The sequence below is a fragment of the Grammomys surdaster genome, unplaced genomic scaffold, assembly GCF_004785775.1.
Source record: "Grammomys surdaster isolate TR1022 unplaced genomic scaffold, NIH_TR_1.0 186, whole genome shotgun sequence".
NCBI classification, from domain to species: domain Eukaryota; kingdom Metazoa; phylum Chordata; class Mammalia; order Rodentia; family Muridae; genus Grammomys; species Grammomys surdaster.
The window spans coordinates 7,346,468-7,371,983 of NW_021604631.1; the positions used below are offsets into that span (position 1 = coordinate 7,346,468).

Sequence of the window (25,516 nt, forward strand, 5' to 3'; positions counted from 1 at the left end):
TTCCAACCCTGTTGGGATTATCGTGGAGATGAAATGAGATGATATATTGCAAAAGCATCCAGCCCCCAAACGAGAATTTCATAAGTGCTCATTTCACTACTTTGCGCTGAATTCATCTCTTAAAACACACTACTTTCCTAAAATATGCTAATTACATAGCATTTCTTGATGAAAAAAATTTCCCGTGGCTTCCTTGTGTTTATGGAATAAAATTCAGTGTCCCCAGACTGGAGTTCTTGTCAGGAACAATCTTGCACTGTGTACCTTCAGCTATATGTCCTGTGTCACACTCAAATAGACCACTTGGCGTGACCTGACCTGGGCTTTCTTGCTCTGCGTGTTGAAGTCCTATCCCTTCCATCATCATATGGTCAGCATCTCTCAAACTCGTCACCTGAACTCAGAACCTTGGAAGGCGCTGGCCTCACTGCGAGTATCTGAGAGCACAGCTTTCTGATCATTTCCCACCACAAAGGGGTGAAACCTATAAAGTGGGAGCGTACCCCATCTTTGCTGGTTGATCTACTTGTCATTTAGTCGTCTTTATTTTAAGCCTCACTGTGGTTTCAGGTAGATTTGATTTGGTTCTTTCTGCTAAAAATGACATAAATGAAAGTCAGTCATTTCTTCTAATGATTTTTTCAAGTATTTGAATGCTATTGTGTCTATAATGTCTTTGATTTTACAACTGAATTCAGCCCAATTACTAATAACTGGGGGCTACTTGTATGTTAGACATTGTGCCATTATCACAGAACTGAAAGCATGCATGCTTGGCCCCTATCCTTATGGGACACCCAGGCAACCTGTGGAGACAGGTGGGTTGTCACATGCTGAGAGCGACAGGTGGATGTTGCCACAGCAGAGAGGATTGTAAAGACATTGGGGGAGACTCAAGGGGCGCCAGTGTTGAGGTTGAAGGTGGAATCCAGGAAATGTACCCATCCTCATTCTCCTTAGGCTAGACACATCCTTCTAGGAATGAAGCTGGTCTTTGGCCTGGGCCTGGCAATCTTCCAGAAGTAAGGGCTTAGGTCCTTATTCAGCCCACTGTTGGATTTCCCATGTTATGAGTACATTTCTGTTTTGATATATCACCATGTAACTAAAGTCTGTTGCAGATGAAGCAAAGATTCCTTCTTACCTAAAAAGTAGTGCTTAAGGAGCTTTATATAAAGCTAAAGTATGAGTCTATGATATTTAAACCCACACTCCCCCATGTGGACCCCTGAAAGAAAGGTGTATCAAGGCTGTGCCCTTCCAATGCGGCTCTGACAGAACTCAGCTGCACCTCCTCAGAGATGTTACCACACTCTTGGTTCTAATTTACTTAAAAATAACAGGTAATTAATTAAAATGCTCTCTGTGGCTCAGCTTTTAACATTAGCAGTTAAGCTCTGTGAAAATCACATTTCCCAGAAGCCTCCGGGAATGGCTTCTTATGGCTCCCGACTTAGTATGGCTGAGAGCATTGCTGAGATGGTCTCTCCCCTCAGCCTTCTCATTTAAGACTGGTGAACAGGAAATGTCTCTGCTCACCTCAGGAGAATTCAGACTGAAAGTCTGTGTCTTTTCAAACCTCTCCTTCCCATAGAAGAGATGACTGCCTTCCCTAAGTGGCAAGCTTGTGAGGAGGTCAAGTTATGGGGCCCAGACACAAAGCTTCACTTCTCAGTAGCAAAGGCTACCTTGGAAGCTTGCTTTTTTTTCCTTTCATTTTCTAGCCTGACTATGACTCAACAGTTCTGGATGATATCTGTAGATACAAACGTCCTCTCGGACAAATCATTCTAAAATGGAAGCATTGGGGAGGTATTGGCGAGCCTGGCTGCAGCCAGAGTCTAGCTGCTGTTGCCCACACTTATACAGCTTTCTCCATAACAGAGCTAGTAAGGTGCTCCAAGCTCGCAGCCCACCTCTCTTCTGTGCCATTTCCTCTCATTTCAGTTTGAAGGCAGAACAGGGATAGATAATGCAGAGGAGTGGATAAATATCACCCCTCAGAGGCTTGAGAGGAAGGCAGAGCAAGGAAGTTTGCCAGGTAGAGGCCCATTTCCAGCTAGCGTGTTTGAGGGAGGGGTTCCCTCTGGGTGCTGAGGCATTCGGGGCTTCTGTGGATTCTCTGCTGACCACCCGTTCCTACTGCCCACTCAATTTAGTTTCTGGGTTCCTGAGAAGCTACAGTGAAAGTTGAACCGCCTTGCCCTTAAATTATTTTCTTTCTTAGCCTCTGTACCTTTCTCTTCCTGAACATCCTCCTTTCTCTCACTGGGAGTCAGCTAGTTGACAAATTATATTCAGATATCACTGGGGATGTGGACTCTTGGGGGATAAGAGTTTCTCTGCTCTGTCTGAACAGGCAGGCCACATGAACACGAAGTAGCTGTGGTGAGAGACAACATAGCATGTGGCAAAAGCACGGGTTCGGATCTCCATTCTCCTGCCTTTAGTTATGTAGCCTCGGGCAATTTATGAAACCTCTCTGTGCCTCAGTTTCCCCATCTAAATTTCATAAAGTTTCTTGCAGAATTTAAGAGGCTAATATTTCTTTTAAATATTTATATAAAATAATGCTTATCAAATATATATGTGGTATGCATGTATATGTATATATGTGTTACATGAATACACATATATTAGTATTTTATCCGTAAGCAGCTATATTTGTATTCAGTAACTAAAGTGAAGATGTAAAAAACAAATATCACTTGGATATAGATTTTTCTCCCAAAGAAAGGCCAAGGCCAACTTTTGTGTACTGGGCAGATGGAAACATAAACCGAACCAGGTGGCAGACTTAGCTGATCTTCCGGCCATCACCCCAGCTTCTTCCTGTACTAATTAACATGGCACTGGGTTGGATCAGATAGGACACAAGCCAGAGTTTTCTTTCAGGAACCAATTTCTTCCAGACACTTAAACAGCTGGGCTCTATCCCTCCATGTTTCAAATCAAGGCAATTTGGAGCTGAGCATCATGTACAATCATTGCAACCAAATAATGACATCGACTGCTCTGGTCTACCATCCCTTCTAGGCATTCCAGAGGGTGGAAAGAGGGTTATCACTCCAGGAAGTTCATGTTGGACAGAACTACTGATAGCCAGACCCAGAGCAAGTCAGAGAATAGCCCCCTCCTTAGCCCAGTGCCTAGAGTTGTAGGGACATTAAGATAGAAATGCCCTTAACACTTGGTCCTACCCCTGTGGTTGAGGATAATATAGCCCAGAGAGGTGAACTGACTATCTCATTTTATGGGAAGGCTTGGAGCCAGCACCCAGGTTTTCTGATTCTTAGTAGAGAACTCAATCTACTAAGCCACACTCTTGTTACTGTTGCACTTCTATCGGGAAGCTGGTGCAGGTTGACCCAACATACTCCTAGACCAGGAGAGCCATGTGACTACCAAACATGACTTTACAAATAGTGATACAGCTTGATACATGAAGCTTGGCTTCATGACAGTGCCCCTACCAGGGGTATGATGTGGCTTTCTCTGCAAAAGTCTTGATGATACTTAAAATGAAAGACCAGAGTAAGTAGGAGGTTGCAGTGACACACAAGATCTGCAGGAAGCTGTCATTTCAAGCACTGTTCCCCTTAAGAAACTCAGGTAGGATTGCCTTCTGCCCCAAGATTCCCAGTTAGCCTCAGGGACCACTGTTCCCAGAATGAGGAGAGAAGAGAAGCAGGCAGGAAGATGGCATGCTCTAAGTGGCTCTCCCCGTGGAAGCTCACAAATCACAGTTTGAGAATGTTCCTTTCTGCACAGCTGTAGCTGCCACTCTGTTCAGTTGAGAAGCCAGTTGGATCCCACTAATTCTCAGCTCTAAACCAAGGCCCAGATGGATAAGACGCTGCAAAGATTCACATGGAAAAATATGTGTTGCTACACTCTTAACTCGTTTCCTATCCAGAGCTCTTCTTCCCACTCTGTGTGAATGCTCATATCAGATCCTCCTTCACAATGGACGATACGTCCAAGATCAGGTGGGCAAAGCAGACCCCGCCAGCAGTTGCTTCATCCGTAGTACTAGTGTTTTCAAATGAGTGTGGCAGAAGAAAATGGATGGATCGTTCTCAGTGCTTTCTGCAGTCAAATACTTTGAGGCTGGATGCCAAAATCAAATATTTGTCAAATGCTTGAGACCTTCAGATCTAATAATTTAATTCCACGTAGGATTGCTTCATGAATAGGAAACTAATTCACTGTATATATTAACATAATAATGATCAATATAGTATGTGTATATTAATATATTCATTGCACATATACTTGTACATATACATATATATACACATTTGTGAATAACCCCAAGAAATACAGAACTCATAGTAGCGAGGTTGGACTTCAATGACTATCCCTGAATTCATCACTGAGTCCACAGAATGGCTTCCTCGTGAGAAAGAGCAGTGCTGGTGTTTTAGCCAAAAGAAAAAGTGAAGGAGAATGTGCTATTAACAATTATGAAATTCAGCCATTGTTATCATTTAATAAGTATAAGTAACCATTAAGACTCCCTCGGTATTCCAGAGGAACTCTGTGGAGCATTTCTATACACCTCACCTTGCATGTTGACTCGAGCACTCTTTGTAATCCTGAAAACCTTGAAACAGCACAAACGCTCATCAGGGGAAGGATGCTAAATTTGGCACTTACGGTGTAAGCTATTTTCTAGTTAAGATTTCATGGGTCTTGAAGATCTGGCTCAGTCTATAAAATGCCTGTTGCCCACCGAGCATGAGGGCCTGAGTTTGGATCTCCACCAACCACATTAACACCAGGTGTGGCAGCACACATCTATGACCATCGTCCTTGGAGAGCAGAGACAGGTGGATATCTGGAGTTATTGGTGCAGCTAATCTGCAAGCTATAGGTTCAGTGAGATGCTGGCTCCAAAACAAAGATGGAATGTGGTTGAGGAAGATACCCTACATCATGCATGTGCACACGCACACACACACACACACACACACTGATTTAGATATGAACATTGAATGCTGGCAAAAGCCTGTTTAGTGGCTGATACAAAGTGCAGAACAACTAAGATAAGTTTGTAGGGAATACAGATATTAGAATATCTGAAACCTCTCGCTGAGGATAAGTGGTTGAGAGGAGCAGGGACATGAAGCAGGGGGACTTGAGACATCTATTCAAGTAGTATATAAATCCCTAAATTAATTTTAACTTTTTCCTCAGTCACTTTATAATTGAGGAAAAATGAACTCAAAGTAAGATTTTGAAAAGGTCCCTGAATCAAACTGTGTAACTCTTCTCACTTTTTCTCTTGAGGCTGGTTCCTTTTTGTATTCCTGACGGAGCCCACTGATAAGACAAACTTCTTCATATACCCACTGTCTTAGTTAGGGTTTTACTGCTGTGAACATACACCATGACCAAGGCAAATCTAATAAGAACAACATTTAATTGGGGCTGGCTTACAGGTTCAGAGGTTCAGTCCATTGTCATCAAGGTAGCATCCAGGCAGGCCTGGTGCATCCAGGCAGCATCTGGCAGGCATGGTACAGGCAGAGCTGGGAGTTGTATGTCTTCATCTGAAGGCTGCTAGTGGAAGATTGGCTTCCAGGCAGCTAGGACCAGGGTATTAAAGCCCACATCCACAGTGACACATCTACCCCAACAAGGCCACACCTACTCCAACAGGGTCACATCTTCTAATAGTGCCACTCCCTCTGCCAAACATATACAAACCATAATGCCCAGGATTGTCACGTGACTCCACAAGAGATGGTGACCTCTAGGGGTTCAAAGACAAATTCGTTTCCAAGAAAGTCTGTGGAATTTGGGATCCCTGATTTGTAAGTATGCACAGAATCAAGCTTCCTGAGCATGGTTTCCCTGGTTTCTGTTGAGAGCAGTGGCTCTGGGTTGGCATTTATCCTGGGCCGAGACCACAAAAGAGTGAACTTGCTGACAGAGATGGAAACAGCTGCTACAGTTCTTGCCTGTCCTTAAGAACCATTTTTCTTCCGCCTCACTTAAAGCCTTCCATTTCTAATATTATACCTTACATATAGAAAGCAATTTTAACTTCTCTAAGCTTTTTCACATGTATTATTATCGCTCTTCAAAATAATCCTGAGGAGAAGGTATTATTCTGATGCAGAATTTCTGAAAAACTAAAAAAAAAAAAAAAAAAAAAAAAAGAAATGGTTCCTGAAACCCAAGGTACCAATTGAATCACAAGTAGGTATACTTCAAGCATGGGTGTGTGAGTTCCTGCATGCACAACACACACACATACAGAGAGAGAGAGAGAGAGAGAGAGAGAGAGAGAGAGAGAGAGAGAGAGAGACTCCAAACGACTGACTGAGATTCACAAACACCCTGTGATAAAATCACAATTTAAGTGACATTCCAGAGACTGGATGGATCAGGTACATGTCTATTTCATTTTCCTCTTAAGTTTCAAGATCTATATGAAATAAATAAAATATAGAAATATATGAAATGAAAACTCTGTAGGTTGAAACCCCCTTGTGTATAACCCAGGACACACCTCTACCACCTGGCCCTTGTGAAAATTAATCCAGCTAGACACAAACTCAACCCAGAGGCAGTGTCTAGGATCGGTTGTTGAGTTACTTGCATGCAATGGTGGAAGCGACAGGAGTTCAGAAGAGCTGTGGGTTATCTTGTGCAAGGTGCACTGGAAGAAAAGGCCCTTTGGATACTCAGTGTATGGGCTGGCCCTTAAAGGATAACTTGAGAGACTTGGTGTTAACTGGGCAGCAGATGGAAAGGTCTGAATCCTGACAATGACACTTTGACCTTGGTCATTTCTCATTGTAAGGAAAAGCTTAGCTCATCCCTCTACCTTTGATCACCCAGCTAGATGTTTTCACAAGCTTCTAAAGGCTCTGACTTTAGTGTAAGTGCTACCAGGGCCAGTGAGTTTGTAACAAGTCTGGAAACAAACATTTTGGTGTGTATATGTGTGTGTGTGTGTGTGTGTAGACTTTTTGGCATGTGTTTGTGTGTGCATGTGTGTATGTATGTGTATGTGTAGACTTTTTGGCATGTGTTTGTGTGTGCATGTGTGTATGTGTGTGTATGTGTAGACTTTTTGGCATGTGTTTGTGTGTGCATGTGTGTGTATATGTAGACTTTTTGGCATGCATTTGTGTGTGCACATGTATGTGTGTGTGTGTACATGCATGCATGTGTTCATGTGTGTTCAGGTAAACATGTATTCGTATGTGTGGCCACCTGAGGATACTCTCAAATGTTGTTCTCTGGAACATTTTTACCTCTTTGAGACCTCTCATTGTTCCAGAGATCATCAATTAAGCTAGACTAGCAGACTACTGAGCTCCAGGGATCCTTCTGTTTCTACCTCCCCAGGGCCTGAAGCACAAGCTTCTGCACCAAGTCCAGTATACTAATGTAAACTCCAGAGGTTGAACTTAAATCTTCATGCTCACAAGGAAAGAGCTTTCCCAGCTGAGTCCTCTGCCCAGCCCAGACAGTCTTGTTTTACTACAGTGTTTTACACATTCAAGTGTAATTCTATTAGACCAATATCGTCTCTATACCAGCTCCATCAGTGTGCTAGCCCTGATGTAACACAAAAAAACAGGCGAAGTGGCTTTAACAATAGAAATTTATTTTCATTGTTCTAGAGGCTGAAAGTTGAAGATGAAGGAGTCAGCAGTGTGAGCTGCTGTGCTGCACTGTGTTATCTAGTGAATGACCCCAAGGGGAAAGTCACTACTTTCACTACAAACAGGATTTCTTCCCTGCCCCGCCTTAAAAAGTAGTCTGAGAATTTCAAACAACAAGTGTTGACATTTTTCATTCCACCCCCTAGCTTCTCCAAGACCCACCCCCTCCCCTACCCACCCAACTTTATGTACTCTCATATTTCCACCCAACAAGTCCAATATTTGTGCTGTCCATGTATTCACGGACACCACGGGAGTGCAGTTGGCAGATCTATCAGGACCCCCACTCTCAGAGAGAACTGACTCTGTCTTTCCTAGCAGGTATCAATTGCTAATAGCTCCTCATCTCTGAGTAAGACTTCATGTCCACTCACCTTTTCCACGACAGTATTGGTCTGGCTTGAACTTGCACAGATCTTGTGCGTGCTGTCGTGACCTCTGTGAGTGTATGTGTGCAGCTGCCCGGGTGTGTCCAGACAACACTGTTTTCCTGAAACCGTCCACAGCCTCTCAATCTTACAGTATTTCTTTTCTCTCTTCTTCAGTGATCCCTGAGCCTCGAGAGGAGGGATTAGTATAGGTGTTCACTGAAGGCCAAGCATTCTGTATTCTCTCACACTCCGCCCCTTGGATACTTGTGGGGGTCTGCAGCAATCACCACCTGCTGTTAATAGAGGCTCCTCTGCTGAGGGTTGAGACCAATCTGTGGGTATAACAAGTTATTAGGAAGGAATCAGTTTATAACTGGGCTCATTTAGCAGAAGAACAGTAGGTGCTCCCTTAGGGCATATGACCTATGTAGCTACACATTCTTGGGCCAACCATGGTCCCAGGTATGGGTTTCATCTTCTGGGGTGGGACTTAAATCCAATCAGAAACTGGTTGGTTACTCCTATGATGTCTGAGCCACTATTACATCAGTGGGCATGTTTGAATGGGCCAGTCATATGAACAAAATATTTTTTCCAAACATTTTGACCCACGGTTGGTTGTACCCTCAGGTGTCCAACTTACAGATTTTAAAAAGGTTACGTGGGATCTGGAGAAACAGATTAGCAGTTAACAGTGCTTACTGCCCCTGTCGATTATCCAGGTTCGGTTCCCAGCACCTATAATTTTAGTTATAGAAAATCTGATTCGCAATTTGGGCTCTGCCTGTCCCAGCACACATGGTATATACATACATACATGCAGAAAAAAGATTATATACATCAAGTAAAGATTTTAAATTAAGTGGCCAACTCTATTCTCTCTAGAATTGATGCCAATCTATGAATGGCCCAGCAATATAGTTGCTTGACTTGGAATGCTGCGTTACTGTAGCATAAACATGCTGGGATGTAGAACAGCCTTGTAATATAAAGATAAAGCCTCAGGACTAAAAAGACAAATCCTTCTGTCCCGAGTGCTTCTGGGTTCTGCTCCTGGCAGTGTCTCAGCCTGGGAGATTTTCACAGCTTGCAGAAAGAGGCGATGCAGGGCCCCGTTCCTTGCAACATCCTCGCTTCCCAAACACATCCAACATCTCTTGCCTCATCCCAGCCAATCCCAAAGGCACCTTTGATGTAAAACCCTGTGACCTGACTGTTGATGGTTGATGATGCAATGGTGTATAATTCAATGGTAATTTATATTCCTTGCAGGTCTGAGCCTAGCTATAAAGTGTTCTCAGAGCTGGATGCTGCTGGGTATTTAATCTAGGCAAAGGAAAGATGTAGTCAGCTTCCCAGGATGAATGTTCAGTGCTGGAGGAGGAATCCTCCCCCCCTTTGCTGATTTGCACCTCTAAAGTTTTAAAGATCAAATGGGGACTGAGGGGTGATCTTAGGGAAGAGGCTGCTTTTCAGGCACCCCATCATGCCTGCCTACAAGGGCATCTCTGCAGCAACCCGGGGGCTTCCTGTTAGAACAGAGGCCTTCTTCTGCACAGCAACAAGGGAAACAGGCCAGGGCTGGGGACACAAAGACGTCATCCCTCATTCCTGGGAGCAGAAAATGTCACACAGATGGATCTCTAGCTCTAGAAAGCTGGAGAAATTACGTGCCAGCGAGGTTTTGGGCACATCTTGGTCACAGAAGAAATAGATATTTGTGAAAAGGCCTGTGTACACAATATGTAACTGATCTGGATTCTCGTAAGAACCCTAGAATGGGCCTCGGTTTCCTAGGAGATGGTTTCTTGAATTAGTAAGAGCATTCCTGTTACCTAGCCTGAGGCCTAAATTTTGATGCTATTTCTCCACAGGGTTGGTCCATTGCTGTGGCATCACTGCCATGGCTTCTCTGAGCATCCTTAAGGGGGTGTGGAAACACATGTGATACCCTCCCCTTGCTTCGTAGGCTAACACAGCAACTATCACAGAGGCCACACCATCCTGTTGGCCTTATATACCTAATGCTCAGAAGTAACCTGAATAAGGAGTTAACACTATGACTGTGCACACCAGCTTAAAAAAAAATACATCGTGGTCACATTTAGAGTGTGTCTTCCCACTACAATTAATCCAGAAACTTCCTCACAGACATTCCCAGAGGTTTGTCTCCATGGTGCCTCTAAATCTCACCAAGCTAAAACCCACCAATCATTAACCACGGCCACGCTGGACTGCCTTCTGCTGAAACAAAAAAAAAAATGGACTAAGATACCCATAAACCAATATTTGCTTAAGTCTCTGGCTTCCTTTGCTCCATCAAGGCCTTACTTAAGTTATAGGGTGGTCTCTTCCCATGGTACTGGGATGAGACGGAAGTATTATTGGGCTCATGGCTAAGTGCTTCCTGGTAACATTTCAGGGCAACAACAAAAGAATTAGCTATTCCCAATGCTGTCCCGGACTGGCATTTCTTAACATTGCCAATGCATTCCACAGATCTGTATTTCTGTGTTGTCCTGACTGAGGCATGATATTCAATGTGACATAAGCAGTAGTACTTCCATGATGCACTCACCATGATCTGTCTCCTGCTTCCAGAGTAGACAGCACTATTCTGAAAAATTCAGTAGAAAGTGTGGTTAGGTAGTGTAGTCAGTCTGCTTAGGGCTTCCCAGTGTTAGTCCTGAAAGTCACATTCCAGACACTCCTTCTCATAACCCCTAGGACATCTGGGACGCTTGGCCACCCTATAACTTAAGTAAGGCCTTGATGGAGCAAAGGAAGCCAGAGACTTAAGCAAACACTGGCTTATGCATGTCTTAGTCCATTTTTTTTTTGTTTTAGCAGAATGCAGTCCAGTGTGGAAGTGGTTAATGATTGGTGAGGTTTAGCTTGGTGAGATTTAGAGGCACCATGGAGACAAACCTCTGGGAATGTCTGTGAGGAAGTTTCTGGATTAATTGTGGTGGGAAGACACACTCTAAATGTTGGTACCATTTTCCTATGAACTGGAGTTCTTGACTGAATAAAAAGAAAGCCATGTGAACACCAGCATCTCTCCCCACTCCCTTCTTGACTAAGGATACAGTATGCCTAGTTGCCTCATACCCCTTTGACCATGCCTACCCTACTATGATGAACTGGACGTCCAAACTGTAAGCCCAATCAAACCCTTCCTTCCTTAGGTTGTTTTTACCAGATAGTCTGCTTCAGCATTGAGGAAAGTTAACTAATACGGCTTCTTATTGATTTTGTAGTCAGCAATAGGCCAGGTGCATGACAGTGATGCTAAAAGATCTGAATGAAACTGAGAAATTCCTTCCTCCTATTCCCATACGCTTTCATAGTATTCTTGCAGTTACTATTGCATGATGATGCATTTCTCAGGGTGTATTTATACCATGAAGTGAGACATGTAACTGCCTCAGACTGGGTACTTGTTTGGCTCATGGTTCTGGAGGCTGCCAAATGACACCATGACACCAGCCTTTGGTGAGGGCCCGTTTTCTTCATCACATCAGGGGGAGGGCATCATCTGGCCAGAGCAAGGGTGCTTGTTCAAGTCACTCTTCCTCTTCATTTTTAAAAATAGTTTTCGAACATTTTATATTTGTGTATATGGTTTTTTGGGTTTGGGGTTGGTTTTTTTTTTTTTTTTCCTGCTATGTGTCTTATGCATCAAGTATATGCAGTTCTCCTCAGAGGCCACAAGAGGACACAAGATCCTCTGGGACTGGAGTTACAGAAAGGTCTGAGCTGCCATGTGGATGCTGGGCATTGGACACTAGTCCTCTGGAAGAGCAACCAGGTGCCCTTAACTGCCGAGCCATCTCTCCAGTCTCTTCTTTTCATGAGAACACCATTCATTTGATTCTAATTACTCTTCTTGCAACTCTACCTTTAAATATACTTACATATGAATCTAGGGATTCCATTTCCAACACTTGAGTGTGGGGTAAAAATATGCACATAGCATAGGAGTAGCACTGAACTCTCTGTTTGCCCAGAGAGACATGCCTTATTACTGGGATAGAAGAGCTCAGTCATGTATTAGGGTCATTTCTGGCCAGAGAAGAGGGCTTTGTTGCCAGAGTGTGTAAGGTAGTTTAGGTGGAAAAGCAGGAACCTGCAAGTCAAAAACAAGTGGAGGCTGAGACACACCCTGGAAGAACATCTGGCTTCGGGGCAGCTTGGAAACCCGGAGATATCTAAGCAGGAGGAGGCTATCAGCTAGCGAGAAGGAGAAAACAGGGCTCTAGTATTTGGCAACCAGAAACATTAACTGGAGATGGTAGTAATGTGAAGGAGGGGGAGGGGGAAGCCGTATTTGGATTAAGAACAGGAGTTGGGAATTTGGGCAGAAAACTCTTCCAGAGGACTGATGTTCAACGCTCAGCATCCACATGGCAGCTCAGAACCTTCGGTACCTCCAGTCCTGGGGATCTTGTGCCCTCTTCTGGCGGCTGTGGGAATTGCATGTACTTGGAGCACAGAGGGCAGGCAATCTACTCTGCCCCATACCCTCCTTTGGCCTTATTGGACTAAAGGGCATCATTTATATAAACAGTTTTAGAACCCTGAGATAGATTGTCCTTTTCGAAGCCAGGCGTTGACAGGGCTCAGAGATAGGAGCATGCAGCACAGGGTGGGTAGCTGCAAAATGGCGTTAGATGTGTGCTTCCTGGAAGAACCTGAGGTAGACATGAGAGGAAGCAGGCGCTGTGGGCGAGTCAGCAATGGCAGCACTCAGGCGCACCACCAGTTGCTGTCCTGGGCTGTGGCTTCCTGCCTGCAGGTAGAGTTTACAAATAGGGGTATCAGACAGTATGGGTCTACAGGTTGGCACCGCCTGCATGCCAGCAGGCCTTGTTAGTGTAAACTCTCAGCCCGTAGCTTCTTGGAATGGCACCATATCTGATTCTAACTGGACTCCTGAACTCTGAGCCCAGAGCAGCAAGAATCCTGGCACCAAGAGGCTAATTAGGTTTTATTTCTCATTCCTACCAGCTGGGACTGACTGGCTATGGCTGGCTGCCTAGAGACTGTTGAGAAGTCAGAGGCTTCTTGCAGGGCCAGCAGGCAGGAGGGTTGAGACTGTAAGACATTTCTGCCAAACTGTATAGGCTTGTCATTAATAGGGCAGCCATTGGATGTTGCCATCCGAAGGACGGCCCATGCAGTGGCACACCTGAACCATGGTCGTTAAATGGCATACATCTTGGAATGCTTTCTCCCAGTGAAATTCTCCACGGAAACAGATCAAAGCAGAGCTGTCCTGCTCAAACAGGAGAAAGGGCTGGGAGTGTCTCTCGTGTTTCTCCTCTCTTTTCTAGTGGCAGTTCTAAAAACATCTACACATGAAACTATTTGAAAACTCTCTCTCTCTCTCTCTCTCTCTCTCTCTCTCTCTCTCTCTCTCTCTCTCTCTCTCTCTCAGGATAACATATGAATTGACAACCAGAAACTCAAGGCCATCTTGGGCAAGAGATCACGTGCAAAGGCCCAATTGTGAAGCATGCTTCTCTAGTTTAAAAATCACAGAGACTTTTTAAGCATAGCTCGGGTGTAGGGCTGTGTGGTCAAGGTAGGACAGTTACTCTGGTAGGTGAACAGAATCCACCCTGGATTCTCCTTATGGAGAAGAGGAAAAGTTTAGGTTATATTGCTGGATGCTATAAAAGGTTTTTAATAGGACAGAGCCATAAGTTGGCTAGTTTTAAATTTCCATTGGCTCTTATACAGGGCAGAAGTAGAAGTCAAACCACCAGCGGTCTATTATGGGAGTTGATATGACATGGAAACCAGACACTGAACACCTTACAACTGGGAAGGGTAATGGGTATCTAGCATGCTTCTCTCGATCAGCCATGAAGCCCTGGGACCAGGGTTCCTGACCAGCCTTGCCTCCTGCTTCCTCTTGGAAACACTCTTCCTCCAGCACTGCCATCTACATTGAAGTTGCTCTACCCATTCCTCTCCCCCCTGCCCCCGGGTGTTTACTGTTCACTGGACCCTGCCACACCAAGTTCCCCAGGGAGGGAACTTAGAGTCTCTGCTTCAGCTCTCTGATTTCTCAGAAGAAAGAACCAAAGGTCCAGAGCTGATGACAATAAGCCCACATCCCTTAGTCCCCTGTCTGGTGTTATTTTTGCTTTATTCTCAGTTTTTCATTCATGCATGGCTTATATCTCCACTACATCATAAATTGCTTTTTATTTTAGTTTTAATTAAAGATTCTTTAGAGCAGGGGTCATATCTTATTCCCCCTTTTCTCTCATCAACATCTAGCACAGTGATTGGTCCAAACAAAAGGTAAGCGAATGTTTGTTGATTGGCTGTTCTGGTTCTGTGAAGCCCACTACCCAGGAACTATCCCCTACTGCACCCGCCATGACAAAGCCACACCTTTCCCCAGATCTGATGTTGCTTAGCAACTATTTATACCCACCACGCTCTGCAGCTGCTATGTCTGTGCGAGTCACGCTACTCTTGAAGGCACTAGATATCAGCAGTGCAGAGTGAGCTCTACTCCAAAGGGAAGGGGGCCTTGAGGATGGGGTTCTTGTTCTTGCGCTGTTTTACTATAACCCATACTAGATTACCATTGGAATCCCAGTGGCCTTTCTTGACTCCCTGCTTGCCTCTCACTAAGTGCTCACAGGGAGTAGAAGGACAAAGTCTACAGGCACAACCTCAGAGGCCAGGGTCCGCTACACTGTTTTTCCTATAGAGTGAGCTGAATAAGTGCTCATTTCTGAAACCTTCCACATATGTCCTGACATCTTTCTCCTGATGTGTGCTGTGTAGATCTTCCCTCCAAGAACTTATCTCCCAAAGTCCCTATATTTGTTTAGTGAAGAGGATGGTGAAGCTATTGAAAACTAATACCTCTGTTTTCTAACGTTTTTATGAAGTCCTATGTGATCTCTGACACTGCCAGAGAAATTCAGTATGGAAGATACTGATTGATCTACATCTACGTCTCAGAATTCTCTGTCCTGGTCTATCCATGATTCCTAGTGTCCAGAACGGCCCAAAGACAGGTCGGATTTGAACTTACCCCACTGTTGGATGGTGCTACATAAAGTACCTGTACTGTGTGTGCATAATATTATCAAAAACCCATTCTATCCTGCCTTAGTTACCTCCTATTGCTCGATCAAGCACCATGACTGAGCAACTTATAGGAGGGAGGCTTTATTTGGGCTTATGTTCCAAGAGGGATGAGCCCGTCACCATCACTATGGGGATACATGGCAGCAGGCAGGCATGACCGCTGGAGCATTAAACTGAGAGCTCACATCTTAAACTGAAAACACAAGCAGAGACAGTGACCTGGGAATGCCATGTGGCTTAAACCTTAAACCTCAAACCTTAAACCTTAAACCTTAAAGCCCAGTGACATATTTACTTCAGCAAAACCACACCTCCTAAACCTGCCCAAACAGTGCCACCAACTACAGACCAAGCTTACAAGCACGGGGGTGTAAGCCGGGAGAGGATCATCATTGAAACTAGCACCTAGCCTAAGTTCTAGAAATTGTACACTAATGAATGGACTTCCAGGTCAGCCACTGGAAGACTATCCACAGTACTCAAGACATGAGCAGGCAGCTTTGATTTGTTAGAATTGAGATTGCGTGACACTTAGGTCAAGGTACATCTCTTTTTCCTCTGCTGATGAACAAGCAATTCCAATGTGGAAAGTCTGTATTCAGACTTCATCATCTTGAGAGCCATCAGAGGTCTCCTGCGCCCTAGGACATAGGATCAGTGAGCCAAGGTGCTACATGACTTCAGCAGGTCTGGGGCTACTATTCTCATGAGTGAGGTTTATGGGTACTGTTGCTGTTGCCATGGACACAAATATATTAACTCAAAGCCTGGCATACATATAGACATGTGAACTGCAAATACATGTGTACACAAACATTGGTATAAGCATTAATAAGCACGTAAATACACTTGCACACATATTTACAATGTGACACATATATACATACAATCATATGTCACTTGTATTCAAGTCATCCTGGTGTCTTACTTTCCGTCTTCTCTACAAATAATAACTTGATTGAAGAAAAATTTTCATACACTGTGTTCTGATCACAGTTTCTCCCTAGCTCCTCCCAGATCCTCCTACCTCCCCACTCATTCGACTCCGCCCTTTCTCTGTCTTTAGAAAACAAACAGGATAAAAAGAAAAATCACAAGAAACACACACACACACAGAGAGAGAGAGAGAGAGAGAGAGAGAGAGAGAGAGAGAGGGGGGGGGAGAGGGAGAAACTCTGACCATTCTTGAAGTAGTCATAGACTAATCCATTACTTGGTATATCTTGGCTCTGTTCCCACTTCTCCTGACTACCCCATACCTCCTGTAATGACCTTGATTTTCTTTTAGCTTCCTCCTTACACATAGTCAGTCCTCTTTACTCCTCAGTGGTCTTTGGGAGCACAGAGGGAGTCAATATGCCTCTAAGCAGAGGGCAAGTATCTCAACTCAGAGTCTGCATTCATGTAATGTTTGAGCTTGTGTGGACTCTCCTTCCCAGCCGCTCTCTGCCAATTTCAGACCTTGGCCTTCATTCCCAAGTGAGAAATGAATAGATTAGAAGTGTGAATATTTTAACAATCATTTTCTGTAAAGCAACAACAGCCTTCATTTTCCATAGAGGTGGTCCATTTTTTTCAGTGCCTTTATTAGTTAAAATAGATTAAATAAATAAATAAATAAATAAATAAATAAAACAAATAAAACAAAACCCCAAACAAACAAACAAACAAAGAAAAACAAAATCAAGACAGAGGGTGAGGAGACAGCTTGGTGAGTAAAATGCTCACTGTGTAAACATGAGGCCTGCATTCCACCCCAGAAGCCAGGTCAGAAAGCCAGGCATGGTGCTCACACTTGTGTGGGCAGCATGGGGAGGGAAAGATCGGCAGGTATGTGGGGCTCCATGGCCAGATAACCTAGCATACTTAGCACACACCAGGTCAATGAAAGATCCTACCTGAAATAAAGGCAAAAGTGAGGACTGACATTTTGGAGAGAGGAAAAGAGGGAAAGCAGGAGGGAGGGAGGAGGGAGAGAGGGAGAGAAGGTGAGAGAGAGAAAGAGATCCCAAAAATCTAAAATAAAACTTTGCTTAACTTGATAGATTATTCTATCACTGTGCACTGAATTTTCTTTTACACCTTTTTTCATTTTTTAAAAAACTGACTCATATTTTTTATTATATATGTGCATGGTGTGTGTGTGTGTGTGTGTGTGTGTGTGTGTGTATGTGTCTGTGTGTATGTATATGTATCCCAGAGGGCTAGGATCCCCAAGACTGTAATTATAGGGAGTTGTGAGTTGCCACATGGGTGATGGGAACCAAACTTGGGTCCTCTGGAAGAGCAGCGAGTGTTCTTAACTTCTGGGCCATCTCTTCAGCCCCTGTGCTTTAAATTCTCAACTGTTAGGTCATAGATAACATTGAACACATCCTATCTTCACTGCCTGGTTATATTTCTCCCGCTGTGATCTGAACTTTGACTGACTTTATTTCTCCTTCAGTAGAACCCTTCCTCCTAACAACCACCAACAGATCATCCAGTCTATCTCTGCCATGCATCAGCAAGGTAGAACACAGAGCACAGCTGGAACTTCAGTGGACAATTGGGGGATGGATAGAGAGGAGCCAGCTGCCTGGTGCCAGTCTTCAATGGTACAATAGAGCTGGAAACAGTGGCACACACATGTCACCCTAGCTACTCAGGAGGCTGAGGCAGAATGAATACAGAATTAAGACCTGACTGAGCTATAAAATATGTTCAAGTCTAGCCAGGGAAACTTAGCAAATCCTTAAAAAAAAAAAAAAGTAAAAAAGACGGCTTGGGATAGATATAGCTCAGTTGTAGAGTACTTGTCCTGTATGTACAAAGCCCTAAGTTAATATCCAGTGACCCTTCCCTTCCCCCACAAATAAGGAAAATCATAGTAAGACTATAAGCTGTTAGTCTAGCTGCCTGAGATTGTAGCCCGACTTTCCCATCTGCCTGCTGTGTGATGTTAGGCACATGACTTAACCTTTTGGAGCCTCAATACCCTTGTCAGTAAGAGAAATAAAAATACAATCTATGTAACAGAGCTGTTTCAAGAATTAGGGGCCATCCCCACCCCTCCCCCACCTTGTCTCTTCCCTCTATCCACCCCTGATGAGGTGAGGATAGGGCAGTGGGAGAAAGTCCTGGGAGAGACAACTGGATTGGGAAGGTGTAGTGCTGTCTCTGGGTCAAGTTAGAAATCTAGGATAATGGAAACTCCCAAGAATCTATGAGGATGACCCTAGCTAAGACTCCTAGCAATGGGAATCTGGAGCCCGAACCAGCCATCTCCTGTAACCTGGCAAGACTTCCAATGGAGGGACTGGGACACCAGCCCAGCCACAGAACCCTAGACACACATCTTGTCATGCTTACAAGATGTACAGGGGTGAAAGATGGAACAAAATTTGAGGGAAAAGGCTAACTAATAACTAGCCCAGCATGAGAGTCATGCCATGAGAAGGAACCAACCCCTGACACTGTTCATGATATTTTGCTATACTTGTAGACAGTAGCCTAGCATTCATTGTCATCATAGAGGGTTCACTCAGTAACTGATGGAAACTGATATAGAGACCTACAGCCAAACAGTAAGTGGAGCTTGGGGAACCCTGTGGAAGAGGGGGAGAAAGGATTGAAGAAGGAGCCAGAGGGGTCAAGGACACAAGACAACCTACAGAATCAACTAACCTGGGCCCATAGAGTCTCATAGAGACTGAACTGCCAATCAGAGAGCGTGCATGGGATGGACCTAGGCCCTCTGCACATATGTAGCAGTTGTGAAGCTGGGTCTTCATGTGGAACTCCTAAAGTGGAAGCAGGGGCTGTCTTGGTCTTCACTGCCTCTTTTTGGATCCCTTTCCTCTACCTGGACTGCCTTGTCTAGCATCAATGAGAGAAGATGTGCTTAGCCACTGTAAATTGATATGCCAAGGCTGGTTGATATCCATAGGAGGGGGAATGGGTAAGGGAGGGGGAGGTGAAAGGGAAGTCTGGGAGGGAGGGGAAGCTGTGATTGGGATGTAAAGTAAATAACTTAGTAAAAAAAAAGAAAGAAAGAAAGAAAGAAAGAAAGAAAGAAAGAAAGAAAGAAAGAAAGAGAGAAAAAGAAAGGAAGGAAGAAAGAAGGAAGGAAGGCTAAGCATATGACATAACTTCTGGCACATGGCACTTTTAAAATTATAAGATCTTTAGTAATTATCTGACAGTTTCATAGCATGTAGTGTGATTATACTCATCCCCACGTCTCCCCATATCTCCTTCAAGCACCATCCCCTCACCCGTTCATCCACTCCCAACTTCGCGCATGCTTACTTACTTGTGCTCTTTCTTCTCTATCTCTTGCTCACTTACTCAGAAACACCAAGTCTTAGTTTACACTGTCATACACTCATGGATGTAAGTTATCAGCTGGAGCATAGTCAGTATACCAGGGGTTAAACCCTTAAGGAAAACAGACTCTCTTTCTTCCCCAGAAGCCCTCAGCTGTCAGTAGCTTCTCAGGTATGGAAAGTAGTGAAGCCCTTCCCCTCTCTTGCTGGAATGTTGCCCGACTAGGTCTTGTGTAAGTGACCATAGAGGCTGTCAGTTTGTGAGTCCTATCATGGCCAGAAGTTGTTTCTGCTCCAGTCCTCTCTGAATTCTGGCTCTTAGATTCTTCTCACCCATCTTCCACAGTGGGATGACATCAGTGCCCTGTTTGTGACCTTCTCTGTTTGTGAGCACCCTGCTGACCTTCTCTGTACTTTGATTAGTTGCACAACTCTTGTTAATTGTTAAGTATGACTATAGCTACCATGGCCATTTAAATAGTCACAAACTTAGGAATTTCATTGCCTTTCTCTGCATTCCTTTCCTTGTTCTCCCAGAACCTTCTAGAAGACATAGGGCATGATAGTAAAGAAAACCAGACATTAGAAAGAAAGATTTTACAAAATGGAGAGCACATCACCTCTCATTCCTCCCTCATGAGACAGCCCATCTGTCCTGCTTTTTCCATTTACTCTGCTGAACTGGCTTCTTTGGGTCACATGAGACATACGTGCAAGCAAATACTGAAAAAGCTCTTGCATGCACTCTAGCTATACCAAATATTGGTATTGATTAAGAATGGGCATATTAACCTAATACATTTTACTGTTTCAACTCTTCTAATGATCTTATAGTTGAAGGTTAATTTGATGACTATATCTCATGTGTTGTATGTGTATTTGGATGTATGTGGTGAGGAAGATATCTTAGAGATAATCCTAATATCAAATAGGTTTGTTAAATTTCTCATTGAAGCATGTTAGATAAGTTAACTGATGCCTGTGTGGGTAGCAAGGTTGTTAAAACATATGTTGGTCCTCATGTTTGGACTCCACCACCTCCTATATTATAAAGAAGTATTTTAGAGGGCTAGTTTTCCATGGAACATTTTTTTTTTCAGAAATGTTGCCTTATAGAAAAATGGAGAAGATTATCAAGTGTCAGGCAACTGAGAGAACAGACTAAGAAGGCGTTTTGCTTCTTGGTGGCCAGAGTTGTTGGTGATTAGATTAAAGAAAGAGTGCTTAAGTTTATATGTTATGTATCTGTGAAAGAAAATAGATGTTTTGTGTCTCCAATGAAAGATAACATATTTTAAATATTCTATAAAATGGATTAAATATTCTGTGGTCAATCTACCCTATATAAATCTCTAAGGAGATACTCATTTGGAACATTTTTATCAAAGAAGAGACTTCCTGAATCTGTCCAAGATGGGTAACAATTGCAGAGTACAGAAGCAATGAGCCTTTAAGAGTGCCCTCCTCTCATGAACTTCCCTTGGTGAGGGCCCACTCTTCCCTAAACCTCCTTATCTACCCCACTTAAGAAGTTGTAATGTAACAATCCTAACCTCTCTTCTCTCTTCCTCCCCTCTTCCTTTCCCTTCCCCATTTTCCTGCCCCATGTTTCCTCCCTTGGTCTCCAGGAACCTTCTGCATCATTTCACTGTGCACCTGCGTGGCTGGGATCAACTTTGAGCTATCACGTTACCCACGCTACCTATATGGACTCCCGGATGACATCAGCCATGGCTATGGATGGTCCATGTTCTGTGCATGGGGCGGCCTGGGCCTCACACTAATCTCGGGATTCTTCTGTACCTTGGCCCCCTCTGTTCAACCTGTCCCGAGGACCAACTGCCCTAAATCCAGACCAGAGAATGGGACAGTGTGCTAAAACAAAACAAACCCATATCTATATATATATATATATAAATATATATATAATATACATATATAAAATGAAACTCAATCAAGATGATGCCAGTGCCAAGATAGAGTTGAGTTGGCTCAGGCACCTGCATCTCACCGGACTTTGTGTTGCCTCATGTCCAAGATGGGAAAAGTGTCCCCATCCTGTGGCTCTCTCATCCGTTTTTGACTTTGGCTTCATGATTTCTTCAAGACAGAGTGAAAGCCACCACAGGCATCTTGATCCTTGTCACTTGTAAGGATGTGGTGGTGAGCTGGAAGGGACAGAGGCAGTGGTCTAAAGCAACACAGATACAGAGAAGGAAGTGCCACACTCTGGGCCAACAGGAGAGGACACCACCACTACCCCAGCCATCATATCATGGGGGAAACTCAGACCCTTGAGTTCATAGAATGTAACCACATCTTTGAGGCCATTTTCAGAACCACTTCTCTGCTCTTCCTGTTCCAAGCTCCTTCCCAACCCACCAGCGACACAGCACAAGTGGAAGAGAAAACAGACTGAGAAGGAAGTTTTCTCTTTGCGGCCAAACCTTTGGACAATGCTTCGAGGTGGGAAGGGGAGACGAGATGCTGAGAAGCAAGAGCCACATCAACTAAAGGACATTTCAGTGAATGCTCAGAAAACCCAGTCTTACCTTCCAGCTGCCTTACACCCAGTTAAACAAGAGGCCACCCTGTCCTCCCCTGCCTGTGCTCTCTGGGCAGATTGGAGCCTTTGAGTAATGCTGTGATGTGTGTGTGTGTATGTATGTGTGTGGGTGGGTGGGTGTGTGTGCACACACACATGTGTGTGCACATGCGTATAGGTGTTGGGTGGTTACTTTTTTCTTTTCCACTCTGTGAATGGAACTATCATATGACTCTGTTGTCTCTCTCACTACACTTGTTTTTGACCCATTATAGAGGCCCCAAGAACTGGGAATTATCTTGAGGGGCAGGCCTTCAGGGGTGCCAACGCAGCAGCTGCAGATCCCTGGAGAGAGACAAAAGTGAGTGTGGTGTGTGTGTGTGTGTGTCACACACATGTGAGTGCACATGTGGTGAATATTTCATGAGTGTGGGATTTTATTGTTTGTGTTGCATTTTTTTTTCTATTATTTTGGTACAGCTGAAATTCCCAGAGGGCAAACCAAGGACAAAACTACTGGGCCAGAGAACCCTGTGGTACCTCACAGTATGGTTCTGGAACTCCGCAAGATTTAGTCCACTAATTTTGCAAGTTCAAGACACAGCTGGGCACAAAAGTCATAAGAGACGAGGGGGAAACATACAGTTCAGGAGAGAAAAGGAATTTGCCTCTGGTTTCTGATGTGTGAGTACGTATACCAAACAAGACCTTCACTCCCCACTGGGGGGCTGTCCTTTGTCACCGGACATCCACTCCTTTTCTAGGGGCGAGCCCTGTACAGAGGAAAGGAAATGAGTCACACGCAGAGAGAGCACGTCCATGTCCCGTGGGCTCACGTTTGTATGACATGATGTAAAGTAATGGAAAACTCTTGACTCTTTCCATTCTCGTCCCTTTCCTCTTGATCTTCAAAGGCCATGAATCCCAAAATAGCTATCTAGCTTAGCGGCTAGCACCCAAACTGAGGTGCCATCCAAGCTGACAAGGCCATCCAGGTATCTCAGGCTCACCTGAGCAAATTCGCACTGGGTGCTGGCAAGTGAAGAAGTCAGCCAGAGCTATGAATGCCACAGGGCAGAAACAGCTCACGGTTGGTTACCTTGGGAACCCTGCTGGTGCCAAGTGTCCTTGGGGAGGCAAGGAGAAAATCCTGAGCTGGCCCAACCATGGTCAGCCATGCAGAGGGGGAGGTCAGCTGCTGCAGAACAGATCTGCTTTGGAAACTTTGCCAACCACTTGGCAGCCTTTCTCCCCCTCGTGCTCTGTCGCAGCTCCCTGTTTCCATCCTCTGTTCCTACCAGACTCCTCTCCTAACAGCTTCCTTCCCCTCCCTCCATCTACCAGGCTGTAGGTCCTGTTCTTCTTCTCATCTGCTCTCTCTCTCTCTCTCTCTCTCTCTCTCTCTCTCTCTCTCTCTCTCTCTGTGTGTGTGTGTGTGTGTGTGTGTGTGTGTATGTGTATGTGTGTATAACTCCTATTGGGTATAATATCTGATGGATTTCAATGTGGGTCTCTCTTTGGGTGTGTCACTCTGGTGCATTCTGTGTGTGTGTGTGTGTGTGTGTGTGTGTGTGTGTGTGTGTGTGTGTGTGGTGTGTCATTGTGTATGCATATACAGGTGTGGATGCATTTCTCAAGACCCCCTCATAAGGGCCCTTGTCAGAGTCTACAGCAGATCTTGCATGTAAGCACCAATTGAATAGGAGTACCAGTTGAATAGCAGCAAGCTGGTGTCAGGAAATGCTGCTGGCGTCCAATTGAGATTTTTTTTTTTAATTAACTTATTTATTTACATCAAATGCTGCTTCCCCTCCTGGTTTCCCCTCCCCCATTGAGATTTTTAAGGATCATTTAAAAGACAAAGGATGTATTGTATGATAAGGGAAATCATTTTCTAAAAACTCAATTGTTTTAAATTAACAATTTTTTCTTTGAAAAGCTAGATTTTTTTTTTCCTCTTAAGGTGAAAGATGTACTGAGATTTGAGGGAAAAATGAAAGTCTCTCAGATTGAGAGATCTTTTGTTTTCCTTCTGGGTGTCTTGAGCTGAGCAGGAATAAGCAGGTAGGTATCCATGAACACCCACCTGGGGCACTTTTCTGTGACTGGATGCTAATTCCAGCTGTTTTCCAGTTACAAAAAGATGGAGGGAGCTAAGCCAAATGGGACATTTTATTATTGACTATTTAAACTTTTCTGGAGTAAACTTGAACATACTTGTTCACAGAATGCTCATTTGTGCTTTTTTTTTTTTAAATCATACTGATCTTAAACGTACCATCTGCTCTATCCAATCACCCAACACCATAATAAACTTTTAGGAAAACTCAGTGGCTTCATTTGAAACACAGCATTCCTGAAACGTCAGATGGACTCCCAGGAAGGTGAGAGACTCTCTGCGCTCAGTTCATCAACTCAGCAGCAGCAGAACAGGACCTTAGAGTAACTCTTTCACTCTTACAGCTAGACAGGGACAGACACAGATGCTGGATTCTGATCCTTCTTACCAACAAAACAAGCTCAGGCACCTGATCAGCATAGAAGTCTCCACACTGATAGCAGATAGCAATCTCTGTCCAGGTGTCCCTCTACTACAAGGGATTGACGACTGGTTAAAACAAGCCCCTCTGAGGCAGTTTCTGGAGCTTTCTGGCTGTGAGGTTGCTAGGAAATATGTAAAGGAGAACCAAGAGAAGTGTCTTGGTTTGTGACACCCTCTAGGGCAGACTCCACTAACTCCAAATCATAGACTCCAACCTTTTGAGGGCACCCTGGTTCCTACCCAGGTCAAGTTCTAATATCTGTGTGTATACAAGGAATACAGTTGCACATGCTGTGGGCTCTGTGCAAAGCAAGGGCACGAGGCCACTTTCAACATTCATTTCTTTTGCTCTCTCCTAGATTGGAAAGTTGAGATCTAACTAGGGCAAAGTACAATTTCCTGTTCTCATTGGGGAATTATGGCACTTTTTCTGCTTTCCTTCACCCCTGGCTTTCCTTATGATCCATTTGTGACAGTTATCTTCTTAGGGAGGCAAGATACCTCAAGCACCTCTCTCCTTGTTTTCCATGGCCTGAGGTCTCACAGGGAGGTGTGTGAATCACAAACATAAGAAGAAACTATCTGTTCTAGCTTTAGTCACTGGACAGTTTTTCAGCAGCCCCCCTTTCTCACCTCTAGGGATCATGAAATCATAATTAGAGAGCTTCCTCAGAGCCAGGTAAGTCTTCTTTGGCCTCAGGTCCTTCAGTGGTAGCCTGGGCCTCAACACCGTGCTAGTGTATTCTCCCCCAGGGGAGGTTTTCTACCCAAATGTGTCACCTTTCCTCAATAGGAAAGGGTACTCTGAAACTTTGCATCTCCTTAGACATCCATATACACGGTAAGAGACCTAATTAGAAAGTACCACGTTTTTTTCTCCTGACTTCAGGAAGATGTGTTATTTAGGTCTTTATTGCTGCCCACCTATGTAATATTCAGAATAATAA

The 25,516-nt window shown here is 44.2% G+C and overlaps 1 protein-coding gene across 1 annotated transcript in view; it reads left to right on the forward strand.

Annotated features, from left to right (window-relative positions):
* Positions 1-21,361, forward strand: part of Tmem178b (transmembrane protein 178B) — a 366,359-nt gene extending 344,998 nt beyond the window's left edge. Inside the window, exon 4 of the mRNA XM_028768428.1 lies at positions 21,111-21,361. Coding sequence (XP_028624261.1) covers positions 21,111-21,361 — 251 coding nt within the window. The remainder of the gene's footprint in view (positions 1-21,110) is intronic.
* The last annotated feature ends 4,155 nt before the right edge of the window (positions 21,362-25,516 follow it).